General features: G+C 59.1%; 1 protein-coding gene across 4 annotated transcripts; it reads right to left on the minus strand.

Annotated features, from left to right (window-relative positions):
* Positions 1–1,113: 1,113 nt before the first annotated feature.
* Positions 1,114–17,771, minus strand: MED16 (mediator complex subunit 16). Of its 4 annotated transcripts, none has more exons than XM_064280043.1 (15): positions 17,638–17,771; positions 16,483–16,652; positions 15,573–15,680; positions 15,118–15,287; positions 11,518–11,949; positions 9,745–9,850; positions 8,200–8,355; positions 6,666–6,877; positions 5,272–5,478; positions 4,473–4,683; positions 4,162–4,295; positions 3,231–3,423; positions 2,623–2,839; positions 2,199–2,282; positions 1,114–1,719 (listed from the first exon to the last, which is right to left on the minus strand). In XM_064280043.1, exons 2-15 carry the CDS (start codon positions 16,613–16,615, stop codon positions 1,593–1,595), a joined length of 2,490 nt encoding a protein of 829 aa, XP_064136113.1. In that variant the 5' UTR covers positions 16,616–16,652; positions 17,638–17,771; the 3' UTR covers positions 1,114–1,592. The 4 variants fall into 4 exon arrangements, with proteins under 4 accessions (XP_064136113.1, XP_064136114.1, XP_064136115.1 ...); XM_064280044.1 differs by having other exon boundaries at positions 16,483–16,719; positions 17,638–17,763; XM_064280045.1 differs by lacking the exon at positions 17,638–17,771 and adding an exon at positions 17,558–17,576.
* Positions 17,772–17,957: the final 186 nt, after the last annotated feature.

The following is a 17,957-nucleotide window of genomic DNA, read 5'->3' on the forward strand; positions in this document are numbered from 1 at the left end:
ACCCAGAGATAAAAGCAAAGCGCTTCCACTGAGAATAGTGGAAAAACGGAGCTCCGGGCAGAGGGGCCTGCAGGGACAACAGCCCAGGGACCAGACGCCTCTGACCGCCCCTCCAAATGGGAGGCTGCCAGATGCCATTCCGCGCTGTGGCCACAAGGCGGTGCCCTTATTCCCTGGAAGGTGGGGAAGGAACCCGAGGCCCAGGAAGAGGCCTGTGTGGGGAGTGTCCCCACGGCCATTCCCTCTTGGTCTGGTTAATGTCCAAAGTGGCACCTGAAGGCCTACTGTGCGTAAGACGCTGCTCTGGGCCGCAACAGAGGTGCACGGAGACCCTCTGATGTCTGCTTTACGGCCCATCTCCCAGAAGGGTAAACTGAGACTCAGGGAGGCTGTGTGACACCCCTGAGCTCACACAGGTTGTGGCATAGCTGGGACTCAAACCCAGAGCATGCCGTCCCTAGTGCTCCCAGGTTCAAATAAAACAATGAAGGGGGGTGCTGGCCTCACTTTACTCTTCTGGACAGTGACCAGAAGGTGACAGAGGGTACGGCCCAGGCTGGAAATGCCCCCTGGACATTGAGGCCCAGCACCTACCAGGCGCCTGACATGAAGCCTGGCCCATGAGGAAGGCTCAGAGCCCCCTTTTTCTCAAAAAAAAACCCTGAGGGTCTGAGAGGTGAAATCACATGTCGCACCGGGCTCCTGGGCCATCTGCTACCCAACGGTGCTGCTTCTGCTTTGGGCGGCGTGAGGACAGGGGCGGCGTGAGGACAGGCGTCCTGTGCTCAGTGCTCACCCAGCAGGGTGCCTGGCCTACCCGCCCTCCTGTGGTGCCTTTAAGAAGGAAAACAAGAGAACCAATTACCACCCAGCAGGCAGGACACTGTGCCTCCACCTGGGCCATAATGGGTCAGAGTGTTTGCTGGCCCTGAAGGCAGAACTCCTGGGGAAGGGGCTGGGATGCCAGAAATGGCGGGGGTAGAGAGACAGAGAGACAGGTGCAGAGATGTCAAAGTCCCACCCGCCGTGATCGCAGGGCTAGGGAGGTTCAGGGTGCACCATGGGTGCTCCACAGAGGGGGCGGTGCCAGCGATAGCAATACAGGCTCCCAAGGACTGTGCAGTTGGTTTATTGGGCCGCCCTTCCCGGCCCAGCCAGCCAAATTTCAGAACCACACGGTGGGGCGGCCCCAGCACTGCCAGGTACAGGTGGCAGGCATCCTGGCCAGTGTCATCTGGGCTCTTTGAAATGAGACACCCAGGCAGTCCTGACCCTCTGAGCTGAACCTTGAGCTGGGCGGGGTGGCTGCCTCCCGGATCAGGGGCCGAGGGTCATGGAGAGAACTCAAGGCTCACAGTGACCGGATACCAATCACAGCCTGCGTGTCCTCACCTGCTCGTCCAGTTACAGAAGCACCAGCCCCATGTAGCCCAACGGCCACCTTTGAGGCCAGGTTATCTTGTCACGGACCAGTGGGTGCCCAGAGCATGTGAAGTGATCCATCACAGGCATGGGGTGGAGCGAGGAGGCCACCTTTGTTAATGTCCACTAGGAATCCACAGACCTGGGTGCCTGAGCCCCTGGAGGTACCATCAGGGGTAGGCGAGCCGCATGCGCCTCCAGAGCCCCCCACACAAGCAGTTCTTGATCCAGCGCTGCTCCCACTGCTTCACCGCTGTCGTCTTGTTAGGAGACTTGAGCATGGTCACACAGCCGCACCTTCAGGCAGGGCCGGCGGGCAGGGGATGGGTGGGTCGCAAAGGAAGCCCCCCATTGTCCCCGCACTCAGCACACTCTCACCCCCCATCTCTAAAGCCCACAGCACCATGCTCCTGCTCGACAGCCCTCCCACCGTGGGGCCTTTGCACATGCTGTTCCCCCACCAAGAATACTGCTCCCTGCGCCATCTGCCACCCCAAACTGACTTTCTCCACCTGGTCCCACCCCACGGTCATCCCCCCAGAAGGTGTCCATTCCTGGCCTCCCTGATTGTATGGGTGCATGGCTGGGGGGTCTAAACCCTGGCTCAGCCACGTGGTAGCAGTGTGACCCTGGCAGTCATGTGGCCTCTCTGGGCCTCAGCTTCCTGGGGTCATTCTGTAGCAAGCAGGGCTAGTCTGCTAAGAGCCAGTAACGGAAGACTGTAGGCATGGAGGTGGGAGCACCGGCGGGGAGAGACCAGACAGGTGGGGGCTCACCTGGTGCAGGCCTTGCACTCCTCGGTGGGGTAGGCCCCCAGGTGCAGCCTGCGGAGGTGGTCAATCTTGGGCTGGCCAGGCGCCCTGGGTGGACAGAGAGGAGAGCGTGAGGGAGGCCGTGGCTGCCACAGGCCAGGCCTGGGCAGGATTTCTGTCCACGATGGGTGAGTTCTCCTGGGCACACGTCTGTCCTGGAGGCACCCAGTGTGTCCCCAAAGCCCCACGCTGACACCGATTAATCCATCAACAAACGATCAAACGTAGTTAGGTCAGTTAAATAATGGCACACTAGAGCCGGATAGGCCCTGATACAATGCCGGGTGTCCTCTAAAAGGCAAAAGAGATTTAAAGGCAGGGAGGTATATGGAAGAACCTTCCAGAATGAAACAGCTGCCCGAAGGCCCCAAGGCAGGCTGGCACCCACCTGGCGAGGGCGTCGAGCTGCGAGGCGGCGGCGCTGCCTGGCAGAGTGGGTGCCCGGCCGAAGTGCAGCCGCAGGGGCTGCTTGGGCTGCAGGCGGCTGATGAGGCCATCGCTGACGGGCAGCCAGTCCAGGCTGGGGATAAGCAGCTGGCTAGGCAACAGGCAGCACTCATCCACCAGGGCCTCATCTGGCTCGCTGGTCGGACCCTCGTCACGGCCTGTGGGGGAAGGGGCAGTGGGGACCCTGTGCTCAGTGCCCTGTCCACTGCACCACCCACTCGCACAGCACCAAGTCCAGTCCCAGCTCTGCTGATGGGACCTCGAGAAGTTCCCTCCCCTCTGGGATGTTGCTTTCCTCTGATTTAAAAATCCCTGAGTGAGCTCGGGGGATGCCAGTATACCAAGACACAGCCTTGTGACACAAGTAAGGCATGCAGGTGCCCAATCAGGTCTGACGTGTGATGAGACCCATTACGTGCTGAGCCTGAGGTGGGCACTAGGGAAACAGCGGGACCAAGGCAGCCAGTTTGACCTGAGGGAGCTTATGTTCTGATGGCGGGTGGGAACCAGCAGGGTTTGTGTTTTGGTGGGGGGAAGGGAGCGTCTTACAACAGATCCAGAGCTTAGTGAGCAGGCGGAAAAGCAAGGACATGCTGTCCTGGGTGTCCGAGGTGGCCGTGTACACGGGCAGGCAGCTGGGCTTCAGCAGGCCCCAGATGCGGATGACGACCATCAGCTCACGTAGAATGCCCAGTGAGGTGCCATCCCGCAGAAAGCTGTGCCCAGGCCGCAGCGGGGAGCCCTTCGAGGGGGGACAGTCGTTTTTAGATGTGAGCAGTGTCCTAGACCTTCAAGTCATGCGACTGTGGGACCCAGAGTGTGTTGGTCAGTGGAATCCCCTAATCCAGAGGTTCTCACCCAGGCCGATTCTGCCCCCAGGGAACACTGGGAGGTGTCTGGGAACATTTGTGGGTTGTCACACCTAGGGGGCTGCTACTGGCTTAGAGTGGGTGAAAGCCAGGGATGCTGGTCAACATCCTACAGAGCACAGGACGTCCCACCCCAGAGAAGGAGCTGGCCAGTATCAGTGGTCTCCAGGTAGAGACACAGGCAACAGGCCAGCCTCCTGCCTCCAGGCAGGCAGAGCCGGGAAAACTGGGCTGCCCAATTCCTGCAGACTAACCAGCAACCGAAGCATCTGATCGTTGCTGCGCCTCAGGCTCGGGGCTAAGCTCCACCATCCCAAGATGAGATGGGCAGGGGCTGGGATGAGGGGGTGTGACTGGAGGGAGGGAGGGCAGGTGTGCCTAGAGACCAGGAAGGGAAGTGGATGGCAGACTAAGGTGAAGTCAGGATGGAAGGTTGGCAAGATGGGGTGAGGTGGGAGTGGGCATGGCCAGGAGGGAGGAGTGGGAATGGCCAGGAGAGAAAGCAGGCATCCAGGATGGAGTGGCAGGGTGGGCGTGGCCAGGAGGGAAAGTGGGCGTGGCCAGGAGAGGGCAAGGCTACAAGGGCCAGGGTAGAGGGGGCGGGCACGCACCTGGTTGGGCAGGCTGGCCAGCAGGTAGAGGACAAAGTCGCCCACCCACTGCAGGAGCTGCTGCAGGGCCTGCAGCGTGTTCGTGTCCAGGACAAACTCCTCAGTCTTTAAGTTGATCATCACCTTGTCAATGTCTGGGAGAGACCAGCGGTCAGCAGACCGGCCAGGACGTCAGGCACACACGTACACACTCACCAGCCCAAGCGTCACGCCGTCCATCCTGGACGCAGCATGACTGGGCCTGCTGAGTGAGGGGACCCCGAGGAAAGTCTGGGCAGAGAGCGGGACAGGACAGGGAGGGTGGTGCCCACCGACGTCGGTGATCTTGGAGCAGATCTCGGTCAGACGATCACCAGGACTCTTGTCAGGTGTGTTGAGGAAGTGGGGACGCAGCAGTGACCTGAGCGTGGAGCTGATGGCAATGAGGAAGAGCTTGGCATGGTAGTCGCACACGCGCGTCACCGTGTTGGGTGAGAGCTTGCATAGAGAGGCCTTCATGGCCAGGATCCGCGTGGACAGGACCTGGGGGCAGCCGGGATGAGCGGGCGGGCAGGCACAACCACCCCAGGGACCACGGAGATGGTGAGGAAGGGAATTCCGGCCCTGACACCCCTGAACACACGTACACACTGCATGCTTGCAAGGGAGAACTAAAACCAAAAACCAAACCCACTGCCGTCGAGTCGATTCCGACTCATAACAGCCCTGCAGGACAGAGCAGAACTACCCCATAGTTTCCAAGGAGTGCCTGCCGAATGTGAACTGCCAGCTTTTTGGTTAACAGCTGTAGCACTTAACGACTACTACTAGTTCGCCAGGGTTTCTCAAGGAGAACTAGGCAAAAGTAAAGGGGGAAGCCGCCCCGCAGCCTGTGCACAGAGGCGCAGCGCCTGTGGGAGGGCCAAGGCCAACCCCGCCCCTGCACCCCGGCCCCACCCCTTACCTGCTGCAGCCCAGCCCCCTCCTGCCCCGCCCCAGCAGCCTGGCCCCACCCCCTCACCTGCTGCAGCCCCGTCCTGCCTCCTTCCCAGCCCCTGACAGCTGGTCCCACCCTGGCCCACCCCTTACCTGCTGCAGCCCGGCCCCGGCAGCCCAGCCCCACCCCCTCACCTGCTGAAGCGCGGCGCTCTGGCGCGTGTACTCCTCATGCAGTTTCTCCACCAGGCTCTGCACCATGCCGGGCTGCACGTGCAGCAGGATGTCCCACCAGTCATAGCCCGTCACCATGCAGTACTCGAGCAGGAAGAGCAGGTGTCGCAGGGCCAGGCTCACTTCCAGCGTGTGCCCCAGGGAGGGCGAGATGCGCAGCATGTTCAGCTGGGAGGAAAGGGGCCCAGATGAGCTGGGCAGAGTGGGGCTCCGTGGGGGCATGGCAGACCTGGGTAAGCTGCAGAGAGCTGGGTGTGGCAGGGACAGCAGGGAGGGTGTAGGTCACACCCCCACGAGCACACTGTGGCTGTGTGGTGCCTGGTGAGTGGGTGGTTGGAGGACATGGAATGTTGGTGCTATCAGTGGCTCTGCAGAGTCCGGCCGTGGCCGGCATTATAGACTTGCTGGGGCCAGGGGCAGGAGCCAGGCCTCTTGTGGGGCAGGGCCCACACGGGCTCTCACTGGCCCTGAGGTGCGTCTGGGGGTGGGCTTGTCACCTAGGCTGCGTGGCAGATCCATCTGGGTGCGCCTCAGGGGCACCAGGGTCACCACACAGGCAGAGGCTGAAACTGGTTCCAGGCCTTCCCATGCCGAGCACAGTGTGCCCCACCCACGGCAGCAGCCACCACACGGAGGCGCCCAGGATGGAGAAAAGGAGAGGTGTGAGCCCAGGTCCGAGACTACACGGCGGCTCTGTGTGACAGATGGAAGTTTGCTGGGGCTGCTTCTCTCATGGACAACTCTGCGCTGCCAGCACGGGGCGGAGGGGCAGGGTGCGGTGAGGGGAGGGGCGGGGGGCAGGGGTGCGCGGCGGGGCGGCCCACAGCCCACACACAGGCAAATGAGAGGGTGCGTGTGCACAGGCGCATGTGTTTCCCTCTGCTGCCAGCATGTGTTTCTGGCAACAGGAAGGAAAAGACCTATCGCACACCTACCACACGCCAATGGCCTTGCTAAGCTTGTATACGCCATCATGTTCAATTCTCAAACTTCTGTAAGGTTCGTGCCATGAGAAGCAACTACCCTGACGGCTACTGTGGTACCTGTGAAGCCACCTACCCACATCTGAAAGCACACAGCAACTACCCCGAGAGCGGTGCCTTCCGAAGCACCTACCACGCACCACAGACCACACTGACACTTTTTTGTTACGTTATCTTACTGTCATTAATCCTGTCTTACAGATGAGGAAACTTGGGCTCAGAGGTTAAGTACCTTGCTAATGTGTGCGAGGGGTGAGGGAGTCCCCAGAGGGCCCCCTCCCTCGCTGGTGAGGCCACTGACCACTGTGCATGGTGGTCACCACCGGTCCCCAGCAGGTGGATGGCTTTGGAAGTGCCCAGAACAGCACTTACCTTCCCATGGTTGTCAATCCCCACGAGGGCCAGCGAGGTCCAGGAGAGCTGCATGGCCTTGAAGTGGACAGCGGGGCCCGTGGTCCGAGGGCGCTTGATGGCTGGCTCGTCCACGGACCGCGGGGCAGCAGAGCTGTAGAAGACGGCCATGGTCTGCAGGGAGAGGCGGTGCACGATGTGGACGCTGCCATCATGGAAGGCCAGGGCCAGCCCTGGGCAGGGGACATGTGAGGGTCAGGGTGCGGAAGGGACCCGCCCTGTCGCCCAGCCCTGGACGATGGGGGTGGCTGCTGTGATGGAGCAGGCTGCCTGCCAGTGGGGGATGTGTGTACTCTGAGCCATCCCAAAGCCCACCACCCGGGGGCCCAGTCCCTTGGGAGAGATTACCAGCACCCAACAGCCGCTCTCTTCTTCTGTTTATTAAGAGACTCCCCCGAGGTCAGGCGGCAGGTGACCCTGGCTTCGGGTGACACCTCCCACGCTCCCGGGAAAGGGGACAGCAGGACCCCAGGGGCACAGGGGTCCTCAAGTGTCCAGGACCCTGACCACGACCCCAGGGGCACAGGGGTCCTTAAGCATCCAGGACCCTGACCATGGCACCAGGGGCACAGGTGTGCTCAAGAGCCTAGGACCCTACCACGACCCTAGGGGCACAGAGGTCCTCAAACATCCAGGACCCTGACCATAAAAGGCCTCGTGGGAGTGGAGCAGGTGTGTGAGGTTGGCAGAGGCTGAGGACCCAAGGGTCAAGAGCTTCAGAGACAGTCATCCATGGGCACTGGGGCCGGGGGCCAACTGCCAGCTGCTGCCCACCCCTCAAAGTGCCTCCTGGAAACCTAATATTCAGCCGACAGTCACACAGGGGGCTGTTCTGTAATGACGGCAGGTGGTCTGCACGATGTGAAGGCTCGTGGACAAAACAAGCTAACAAAGGGGGTGCTTGGAGGTGAAAAGGGTGGAAAACAAAGGGACTTTTCAAGCCAAGGACTGTGTGTTTGCTTCTCTCTCCCCCCCAGGTTCTGAACAAGGAGCCCCGAGACTGTTGTTGATACTAGGTACCTAAATGTTTTCTCCAACAAACTGGAGGAGGAGGGCCTGAGTCAGGGCCATCACATCCGTTAGGTCCTACTTTCCAACCCCGAGAGTTGGGAATCAACCGTCCCCTTTACAGCTGAGTAAACAGAGGCTCGGCATTGGACAGCAACAATGGCTCGCTCTTGGATACGGCACAGGGACTGACATCTCGGTCCCTACAACAGGGGATGCTTCTGATCTGGGGCAGGACTCTGCTTCCCCGTTCCCATGCCTTCTCTCCCTAATTGGTCTGTAACAGCTCTTTACATACGAAGGGATGCAGCTTTTTGTCGGCCAGCCTCGTATCCTTGCGAACTTAGCAGATCCTGAAAGCGGGGACCCACCACCTCGTTGGAACTGACTCGAGGCCAGGAGGCTCCCACGGCTTTGGCCCTGTACACAGAATCCACCTACTCCCACGGGCCCTGGCAGCGTGGCAGCTCCCAAGCTCATGCCATACCGAGGCCAGGGTAGAATTGGGTGTCGCTGGCCACCTTGAGGTCGGTGTTGGTGAGCGAGATGGGCAGCTTGGGCAGTGCCACGGCTGACACGCGGTCCAGGTCGTTGGTGGCCGACAGGATCCGCCACTTGAGGATCATGGGCTGCTTGTCACCAACTGAAACCAGGACAGGAGCAAATAAGGACACGACAGAAACGAGGGCACGACAGAAACGAGGGCACGACAGAAACGAGGGCACGACAGAAACGAGGGCACGACAGAAACGAGGACACGACAGAAGAGGCAGCCTGGCCCCGCCCCAGCCCCCATCCCGCCACCAGCTGTGGGCGGGCCTGACCTGGGGGCTGGGGCATCAGGGAGAGGACACCTGGCCAAAACCTAGCCCAGAGCTGGTGGAAGAAAGTGAGGGGAGGCCAGCCAGAAAAGGGGAGCAGAAGGCTCGGGGCTGGGGTACGGGGCAGGGCTAGGAGTCCCAGCGGAGCTAGGCAGGAAGTGGGAGGTGGAATCCAGGCTGCTTGGGCCCCACAAGGCCACTCCAAGGCTGAGGGACGTGGGAAGGACCCTGGCTAGCCCTGGAGCTGACATGGGCAGGTGCCCCACTGCAAACCTTAGCCAGCCGCCTGCTAACGGAGCCCAAATTGCTGGGTAACGCATGTTGCCTGCAGGCAGGGGGGCTGGGCCCCTCTCCGTGTTTAATTACTTCAGTGGCCACAATAGGCCATTTATGTAACCACCTCTGTGGTCATGCAGGAGCTGCTCCCAGTCTCCAAACGGTTTCATTAGCGGCTTCAGATTAGCGCTCTCCAGAACGTTCCAACCACTCCAGGGTCCATTAGCAAAAACCCCACTCTCCTCTGCTAGGAAAACATTGCCATGTGCAGGGCAAATGCAGGCCTGCAAACCAGGCGGGCAGCGGGCAGTCCCGGCAGGGTCGTCTCCTCCCGTACTTCAGGGGGAGTGAAAACCGAGTGGCTTTTTCTGGCAGTGCCTATCTTCTCTGAGGGGGGAAGCGGTGGTCTTGGTGGGGTTTTGGGGCCATGCTGCAGCCACCTTGGGCTCCTGAAGCCACACTGGGCAAGGGGCTACCAGGACAAAGGCAGGAAGGCGGCAGAGGGCCCAGCAGAGAAGGTCCTGGGAACGTGAGCCGGGTGGTATGTGTCCCGGGCAGTCATCTGAGCTCCCTGGGCCTCAGTTTCTCCACTCCAACCAGGGTTTCCAGTGCAGTCCAGGGCCCTGGCCTGCTGTCTGCCTGCCCTGCTCTGCCTGCTGCCTGGGGTGTCTGCATGTGGTATCCTGGACACAAGACCTGCAGGGGCATCAGACAGAGGTGGCCTGGCTGCCCACCCGCTGGGTGTCTGGGCGAGTGGTGCAGCAGCTCTGAGCCTCAGTTTCCCCATGTGCAGGGCAGGAGGATGGCAGCCCCACCGTGGCGGGAGAGATGAGGGTGGAACAAGTGAGTCCCTATGCCTGAAGCACTCAGAAAGGCTAGGTATGCTGAATTAAAACCAGGTGTGCTGGGCAGGCAGGCTCTAGCCCAGGACTCACCCATGGGTGAGATCTGCTGGAAGATGTTGTTCACAGGGAGGCCCTCCTTCCGCAGGGACCAGCACTCCACGAGGCTATTGGTCTGGCTGGAGGCACACAGCAGCACCTGCAGGTGGCAGGACACGGTGAGGACATGGGGGTGAGGGTGTGGTGAGAGCATCGGGGTGAAGGCGTGGTATAGGCACGGTGAGGGCGTGATGAGGGTGTGGGGGTGAGGGTGTGGTGAGGGTGTGGGGGTGAGGGTGCAGGGGTGAGGGCGTGGTGAGGGTGTGGGGGTGAGGGTGCAGGGGTGAGGGCGTGGTGAGGGCATCAGGGTGAGGGCGTGGTATGGGCATGGTGAGGGTGTGAGCGTAAGGGTGTGGTGAGGGCGTGATGAGGGAGTGGTGGTGAGGGTGTGGTGAGGGCATGGGGGTGAGGGCATGGTGAGGGTGTGGGGGTGAGGGCGTGGTGAGGGTGTGGGGGTGAGGGCGTGGGAGTGAGGGCCTGGTGACTAGAGCATGGTAGTGAGGGCGTAGAGGTGAGGGCAGGCATGGCAAGAGACAGGGCACGGCGAACGGCAGGTGAGGGTCACTGTGAGGGGTGTAGTGGGGGTCATGAGGGGTAGGCATGGGTGTTCTCCCCAACCTCAGGTGCTCATCCCAACCCCAGTCTGCAGCACCCCTCCTTCGAGCTACAGGGCCTCTGTATCCCCATAACAGCCGTGGCTCACCAGCACCTTCCTCCCAGACCTGAGCCTGTCTCCCCAGAAGTCGCCCTCCTTCGGGGGTAAGGGGATCGGGGCTGGGGAGACGCACTGGGGTCTGGTGATGGCCGGAATCGGCGACCTGGTACAGTGGCCCCCATGGACGTCCGCGATCTCACTGCTGGGACTGTGAGTGTAGGGCCTGACGTGGCACTACGGGTGAACTGTGTGTGTCCCCCAAAAAGACACGCTGGAGTCCTCACCCAGCACCTGTGAGTATGATGCTGTTTGTAACTAGGATCTCTGTACGTGTAATTAATTAATGCGAGATCACATGGACAAGGGTGGGCCCTGATCTTATGGGAAGCATCTTTACAAGAAGAGAAAGGACACAGAGGGGACGCCACACAAAGATGAAGCAGAGACTAGAGTGACCCCTGGGGCCACCAGAAGCCGGAGGAGACAAGGAACGATCCTCCCCTAGAGCCTTGGGAGGGAGCGTGGCCCTGCCGACAGCTCAATTTCAGATTCCTGGCCTCCAGAAGTGAGAGAGTAAATTCTCCGCTACTTCTACGCCCCTCCCCAGCTTGTGGTACTCTGTCATGGCAGCCCCAGAACATGCCTGCGCCTGGGAAACACCACCGTGCAGGTGGATGACATCAAGGATCTTTGAGACAGGAGACAATCCTGGACACCCGGGGGGTCCATATGCTCACAGGGTCCTCACCAGAGGGAGGCAGGAGGGTCAGAGTCAGAGGAGGAGATGTGAGGACGGAAGCAGAGAGAGAGAGACTGGAAGATGCCTGCTGCTGGCTCTGAAGACGCAGGAAGGGGCCACGGGCCAAGGAGCGCGGGGCCTCTAGAAGCTGCAAAAGGCCAGAGACGATTCTCCCGAGGCCTCTGGAAGGAATCAGCTGACACCCAGATTTCAGGCCTGTGAGACCCATTTTGGAGCCCTGACCCCAGGACTGAGATGATAAACCCATGCTGTTTTAACACCCAGCGTGTGGTCGTTTGCTCCGGCAGCCCCAGGAGACACATGTCTGGTCCCCAGGCACCCCAAGGCCAGGGGCCCCCGCCGCCACACTCACCTGCTCCGACATGTCACGGGCCAGGAACTTGAGGTGGGTGATGGCAGGGAACCTGTCCTTGCGGTTGAGGTCGGTGGTGCAGCGCATGAAGAGTGAGGGCAGGATCTCGGTGTCAATGCGGCACTTCTCGCTGACCACGCTCACACACACCTTGTAGAACTGCACGGGCGAGGCACTGCTGCCGTCTGCTGTGGCCACCACGATGTTGCCGCCACCCGTGAAGGCGATGTCAGCGAGGGCCACACGGCCGCGCAGCCGGCACAGACTCTCAGTCGACGTCAGCACCTGCCCGCTGGGTTTGAGCAGGGACACGGTGACCAGGCCGCTAACTGTCACTGCAATCCAGCCCTCCATGGGTTTGCCACCGAACAGTGTGAGCGACGGCGAGAACTTGACACGGGAGAACTTCTCCCCGAAGCTGGAGGCGCCTGACTGAGGAGGAAGGGAGGGAGGAAGAGGGCAAGGGTGAGGGTCACCCTCCCCACCGCCCACCTGGTCCCAGCTAGAAAACTAGGGAGCGTCAGAAACAGGCAGCCTACTCGGCCTTTAGGGGTCTGCCTTGTGACCCAACAACCCCCCTTCCGGAAGTCACTGTGTGATCTAGACCTCTCTGACCCTCGGTCTCCTCACGTGTAAGACTGAGCTAATGACAGTCTTTATTTCGGAGGCCATGGTAAGGGTGAAAAGAGTGAACACAGGTACAACGGGGCTCAGCAATCTTTCTGTAAAGGGCCAGAGAGTGAATATTTTCTGCTTTGCAGGCCTGACCATCTCTGTACTGACACTGCCGCACTGAGGACAGCAGCCGCCAGTTAAATGGGTGGCTTTTTGAGGACAGCAGCCAGCTACCAGACGGTGTGTAAACGATACGTACACCCCACGGGTTTCCTGAACTGCTGGAGATGTGCTCAAGGACAAACATGTTTGTTTATTTCTGGAGTCAATAAAAGACATACAACAACGATGTGAGCCTGCAGGTTGTGATGCAGAGAAGTGTCCTTGCTGTATTGTAACGAAAACGCGTGTATCGTATGACTTTGTTTTAGACTAAAAGGCTTTTAAAAAGAAACTTTTTACAGAGAGAAAAAGGTTCAGAGAGTGACACAGCAAGGCAGGCAGTGAGAGTGGTTACCACGGAGATGCGCACCTGACGGCAACACTGCACACTTCCGTCGGGTTCAACGGCGCTTTAAGTGAGCACAAGTGCCTTCATGACACAAAAGCAAACATACTCGGACAGAAAAACAATGATGCTTTGATATATGCCACAATGCAGATGAACCTCGAAAACGTTATGCTTGGTGAGAGAAACCGGCCACAAAACCCCACATGTTGTTAGATTCCATTCATATGAAATGTAGAATAGGCAAACCCAGAGACAGAAAGTGGCTTAGCGGTTGCCAGGGGCTGGGGGAGGGGGACTGGGAAACGACTGGTAATGGGTATGGGGTGTCTTTTTGGGGTGCTGAGAATGTTCTGGAATTAGAGAGCAGTAACGGTTATACGCTCAGTGAACACGTAAGTACCCAAGGTGTTTACTTTAAATGGGTGAGTTTTGTGAAATGTAAAATATCTCTCAACAAAGCTTTTACAAAAAAGATAAAAAAGGGACCAAAGGGGATCGCAGCATGGGGGGAGGCCCATTCCCAGAGCTCACCCTCTGGCCTGAATCTGATGCTAAGTGAACTGCAGCCACCCGCAATTCACTTGGTGACAACAGCTGTCCCTAGGCCCTCTGCTGGGAACCAAGAGAGACACACACGGGGAGGGACAAAAGATCATCTTCTGCTGCATCAATCTAGGGGGACTTCCTGCAGGAGGGGGCATTTGACAGCCAAGTGGGGCTCAGGCAGGGAGGGACACAAAGAACACACCAGAGAGGGGCACAGCTAAGCAAACGCGCATAGGTAGTAAAGTCTCCTGAGCAATGACAACTGCAGCCCCAAGTCAAGTGTGCTCGAGCCTTCACGCGTCGAATCCTCTCCACGACCTGTACGAGCCTCACGTTACAATGAGGGAAGGGCCAAACAGGGGCGTCAAGGCAGGATGCAAATTCAGGAGCCCCTTGACCTTGGTGGCTCCTACTCTTAACTGTGATGTTGGGTCGAATCATGAGGTACACAGAGAGGAATTATGGGATGTTACTGAATCAAAAGGTGCGCTGGATTCTGAAAACAGCAGCCACCAGTTAAATGAGTAGCTCACTGAAAACCAGCGCTTCGAATCAGTTAAAACTGGTTTAGTCATGGCTGACAACGCAAAACAGGGACAGACTCAAAGTTTTACGATTTGGTAAATCGGGCAAGGTACCTAGAACGGGAAAAATTATAGGCGGAAACCCTGGAACGGGAGACTCAGAAGAGGCGTAGTGAGCCCCTTCAGGAGACTGATGGATGAGACTGGGTTACCGGCAGGACCGTAGAACAGTGACACACATTCAAAGTGGCAGAGTTGGTGGCCATCTTTAAGTGGGGCAGCACTGCTTCGGACTGTGCTCAAAATCCAGGGCAAGAGATCCGGTTGCTATGCAACACGTATTCTGCCCTTGTTCTCTAAGAAGGAGATGAAGTTTCTAGCAGTGTGTCATGGATTGAATTGTGTCCCCCAAAAATATCTGTCAACTTAGCGAGGTCACGATTCCCAATACTGTATAACTGTCTACGATTTATCATCTGATGTCATGTCGCCATGTGTTGTAACTCCAATCACTACGATATAATAAGATAGATTAGCAGCAATTATATTGATAAGATGTACAAGATTAGATGTCAGGAGAGATCAATCCCTGGAGAAGAACATCATGCTTGGTAAAGCACAGGGTCAACAAAAAAGAGGAAGACCCTCAACGAGATGGATGAACACAGTGGCTGCAACAATGGGCTCAAGCATAACGACAGTGGGCACGGTGCAGGACCAGGCAGTACTTCATTCTGTCGTCACTAAGAGCTAGAACTGACTCAACAGCACCTGATGACAACAACACAAGATTAGATGGTGTCTTACACCAATCTTTTTTGACATATAAAAGAGAGAAGCGAGCAGAGGGACATGGGGACCCCCAGGGAAGCAGCACAGGGAGCAGAGTATGTCCTCTGGGCCTGAGATTCCCGCACTGCCACGCTCCCAGACCAAGAGAAGACTGATGGCAAGGTTCTTCCTCCAAAGCCAACAGAGAAAGAAAGCCTTCCCCCGGGGCCGGTGCCCTGAGTTCGGACTTCCAGTCTACTGGACTGTAAGAAAACAAACTTCTCTTTGTTAAAGCCATGCACTTGTGGTATTTCTGTTATATCAGCACTAGATGACCAAAACACAGGACTTCGGCCAATAACTGCTCCTGCTCCAGCTATCTTTCTGGTACGCCATAACTTTAAAAATCTGGGACTGTTTCAGTGACGCTTCCTTGGCCATGACTGAACCAGGCAGAACCCGTTTCAAGCCCCACTGACAACCAGGTGCTCATCCCAGGTGTGAACCAGGCCCAGGGCTCAAGAAATCAGGGGACGATGGTGGTGGTGGGAGAGGGGGAGACGGGTGGCCAGGTGAATGGGTAGGATGGCAAGATCTCACCCACCAACCTACTCACTCAGGTGGGCCACTCACCTTTTCCACATGGAGGGCCAGCTTCACTCCATTGTGTAGCCAGGACAGGGCCACGATGGGGTCCCCCTCTACCAGGCTGCCCACTGGGCTCTCCCAGCTATTGGCCAGGTGGTCTGCCATGCCCCAGCACTTGATCTGGCCGTCAGCATCAGCCGAGAGGAGCCGGGAGCCTGTGGGGACAAAGCTGCATCACAAACCTTCCCCAGAAGGCAGGGGCAAACTCCCAAGGGGCCTGGGAAGGGGGGACAGGTTTCGAGGGTACAGATGGTACAAGAAGAGTGCCCAGTGGAAGGCGTGGCCTGGGCAAAGGCCCAGCAGTCGGGAGGCCTGAGGTGCGCTCAGGAAACGTCTCTGGACACAGTGAGCAGGAGAGACTGATGGCAGGAGGTCCAAGTCCCAACTCTACAGTCGGAGACGTGAGCATGTCGCAGCCCAACCCGGGGCCCGTCCCTCACCTGACTGGTCCCACTCGAGGCAGGTGATGGCCTCACGGTGCTCCGAGTCAATGGAGTGCACCTCCCAGGGGTGTTCCGTGTCCAGGATATGGATCATACGGGTCAGGTCTGTGGGACGGAGCACGGTCAGCATGGCCCGGAAGTGGTACGGAGCACCGTCAGCATGGCCCTGAAGGAGCACCCTGAGGACCCCAGGCAGGCTCAACTGAGCAGCCCACCAAAGACCCCATTCACAGGGAAGCTGTGGAGCTGCCATCAATCACGTTGAGGACAACGGTGACACAGTGAGGCGCATGTGTGACCCCGCCAGAGGAGAGAGGCAGGCAGGGAACACACCACTGCCAATGTGATTACAACCACGTTCTCACAAAAGGCACAGAAAACAAAAATGGGAGAAAATGAACCCAAAACGCTAACAGTAAGCACTTGTCCGTGGAAGGTAACAGGTGGTTCTTTTTCCTAGTTCTAGTTTTCTGTGCTTTTCTAATTCTCTCTAACGAGCACATATTATGCAGACGATGGCAGAGAGAGACCTGGGCACTGTGTACTTCAGAGACTTTCAAAAGCCAAACAGCGACCCATATGCTCAAAGACCGAATGGAAAATGGGGCGAGTGAGTCTCCAGATACGCCTCAGTGACCCACCACCCCCCGTCCCCACTCAATCCCGTGGGAGTGAACCCAAGCACCTTGCAGGTTCCAGGCATGAGAGGTCTCCATGTTCACCCCCTGAATCCCTGTGAGGTTGGAGATCCCACTGCCCCCAGGTTATAGACAAGGGGGCAGGGTGAATGGCCAGGCTGCCCACTGGGTGAGGGGTGGAACCAGGGTCCTAGACAGGCCTGAGACTGAGCCCCACGGTGCTGGCTCCCCAGGACTCCAGGGGCACTACTGTGGTGCGGCCAGCGCACCTTGATCATCGTTCCGCAGGTCCGTGGTGAAGGCAATGAGGTTGCGGCAAGACCAGGCGCAAGCCAGGGGCACGGAAGGGCAGAGGGTACTCCTGGGCCATTTTTCCCACTCGCAGACGTAAGCCAGGTCCATTATGCCACCTGCCACACAGCACGGATGTCGCTAGCTCCTGAAGCAGGGAGGAGGGCTTGTCATTGATGTTGGCGCCTGCAGTGTGCCAAGTGGCACTCTGGACCCTAGACATACCGCAGGAGTAAACAAAGCAGATCAAATCCTTGCCATGGGCACTGTTTGTGTGTGGTGGGAGGATCTGCAACTTTAAGTGGGGAAGCGATATGTGAGCACAGGGGTGAAGGAGGGAGGCAGGAGACATCTGGAGGAAGAGCCTCCAGGGAAGGGAACAGCACGTGCAAAGGCCCTGAGGCAGGACCAAGCCTGGCGAGTTGGAGAAAGCCAGCAGCATGGCTGTGGCTACAGCGAGTGAGCAGGGAGTGAGCAAGAGGGAGGAGGAGGGAAGGGCAGGGGGCCCACAGGCAGGCTGTGGACGAGGAGGACTCGCCCCGGGGCCCCGGAGGGCCGTGGCTGGAAAAAATCAAAAAACAGGAGCCCGACGGCTGTCCGCAGGAGCCCGCGGGAGGCGAGGGCAGCACACGGAGGACCCTGATTGGTGACACCGCGGAGTCGGGCTCACCCCAAAGTCTCCCCAGGCTCCTCCCGGGGACCCCACCCCAACGTGTCCCCGACCAGGCCGCCCACCAGCCCCGTCCTCCCCGGCCCCGCCCCCTGACCCGCGGGCCCCGCCCCTGACCCGCGGGCCCCGCCTCTGACCCGCAGGCCCCGCCCTCATCAGCATTTGCTCTGCAGTCCTCGTCCCGATTCCCCCACAGCCCCCAGGCCCTGACCCCCGAGGACCTCAGGCTCCACCCCAAATTCCCGTAACAGCCCCTGGGCCCGCCCCCGGCGCGCTGGCCGCGTACCCAGCACCCTTTGCTCCCAGACCCCGCCCCCCGGCCCTGCAGGCCCCGGCCCCGGAACGGTGGCCCTCGAGGCCCCGCCCCCGCCGGCTCCACCTACTCTGGGCCGCGCTCCCCGGGGCCGCGAGCAACGTCCGGACGCCGGACGCCCCCGCCGGGCCCGCGCAGCGCCGCGCTCACCTGGCCAGCCCGTGCGCCAAGCCGATCGGGCGGCCACGGCCCGCGCTCGCGTTAACCCGCGGGCTCCGGCGCCGCCATATTCCCCGGGACCAAAGAGTCGCCTGCGCGGCGTCGCAGCTTCGCAGAGACTTCTGGGACGGCCCCGCCCCAGCGCCATAATTTGCATGCGGTGGCTTATTTACATGGAAATCTTCCCAGCAGCCATCGCAGTTCTAGTTGGTAGAACAACTAGGGGACTTTCTCCACTGCAGTTATTCTTAAAATTTTTTGTTATTACTACATGTGTTGTACTAATGTCATATAAAGGATTTATAGATTCC

Source organism: Loxodonta africana, chromosome 3 (assembly GCF_030014295.1).
Source record: "Loxodonta africana isolate mLoxAfr1 chromosome 3, mLoxAfr1.hap2, whole genome shotgun sequence".
NCBI classification, from domain to species: domain Eukaryota; kingdom Metazoa; phylum Chordata; class Mammalia; order Proboscidea; family Elephantidae; genus Loxodonta; species Loxodonta africana.

What these genes read in the sequence shown, in the direction of transcription:
- MED16 (XM_064280043.1), bottom strand. Translation starts at nt 16,615, where the DNA reads ATGGACCTGGCTTACGTCTGCGAGTGGGAAAAATGGCCCAGGAGTACC. An exon ending in CCTGCGGAACGATGATCAAG is followed by an intron (nt 15,681 to 16,482) that starts GTGCGCTGGCCG and finishes TCCGTCCCACAG; the next exon opens with ACCTGACCCGTATGATCCAT. An exon ending in CAGCTCGACGCCCTCGCCAG is followed by an intron (nt 2,283 to 2,622) that starts GTGGGTGCCAGC and finishes CTGTCCACCCAG; the next exon opens with GGCGCCTGGCCAGCCCAAGA.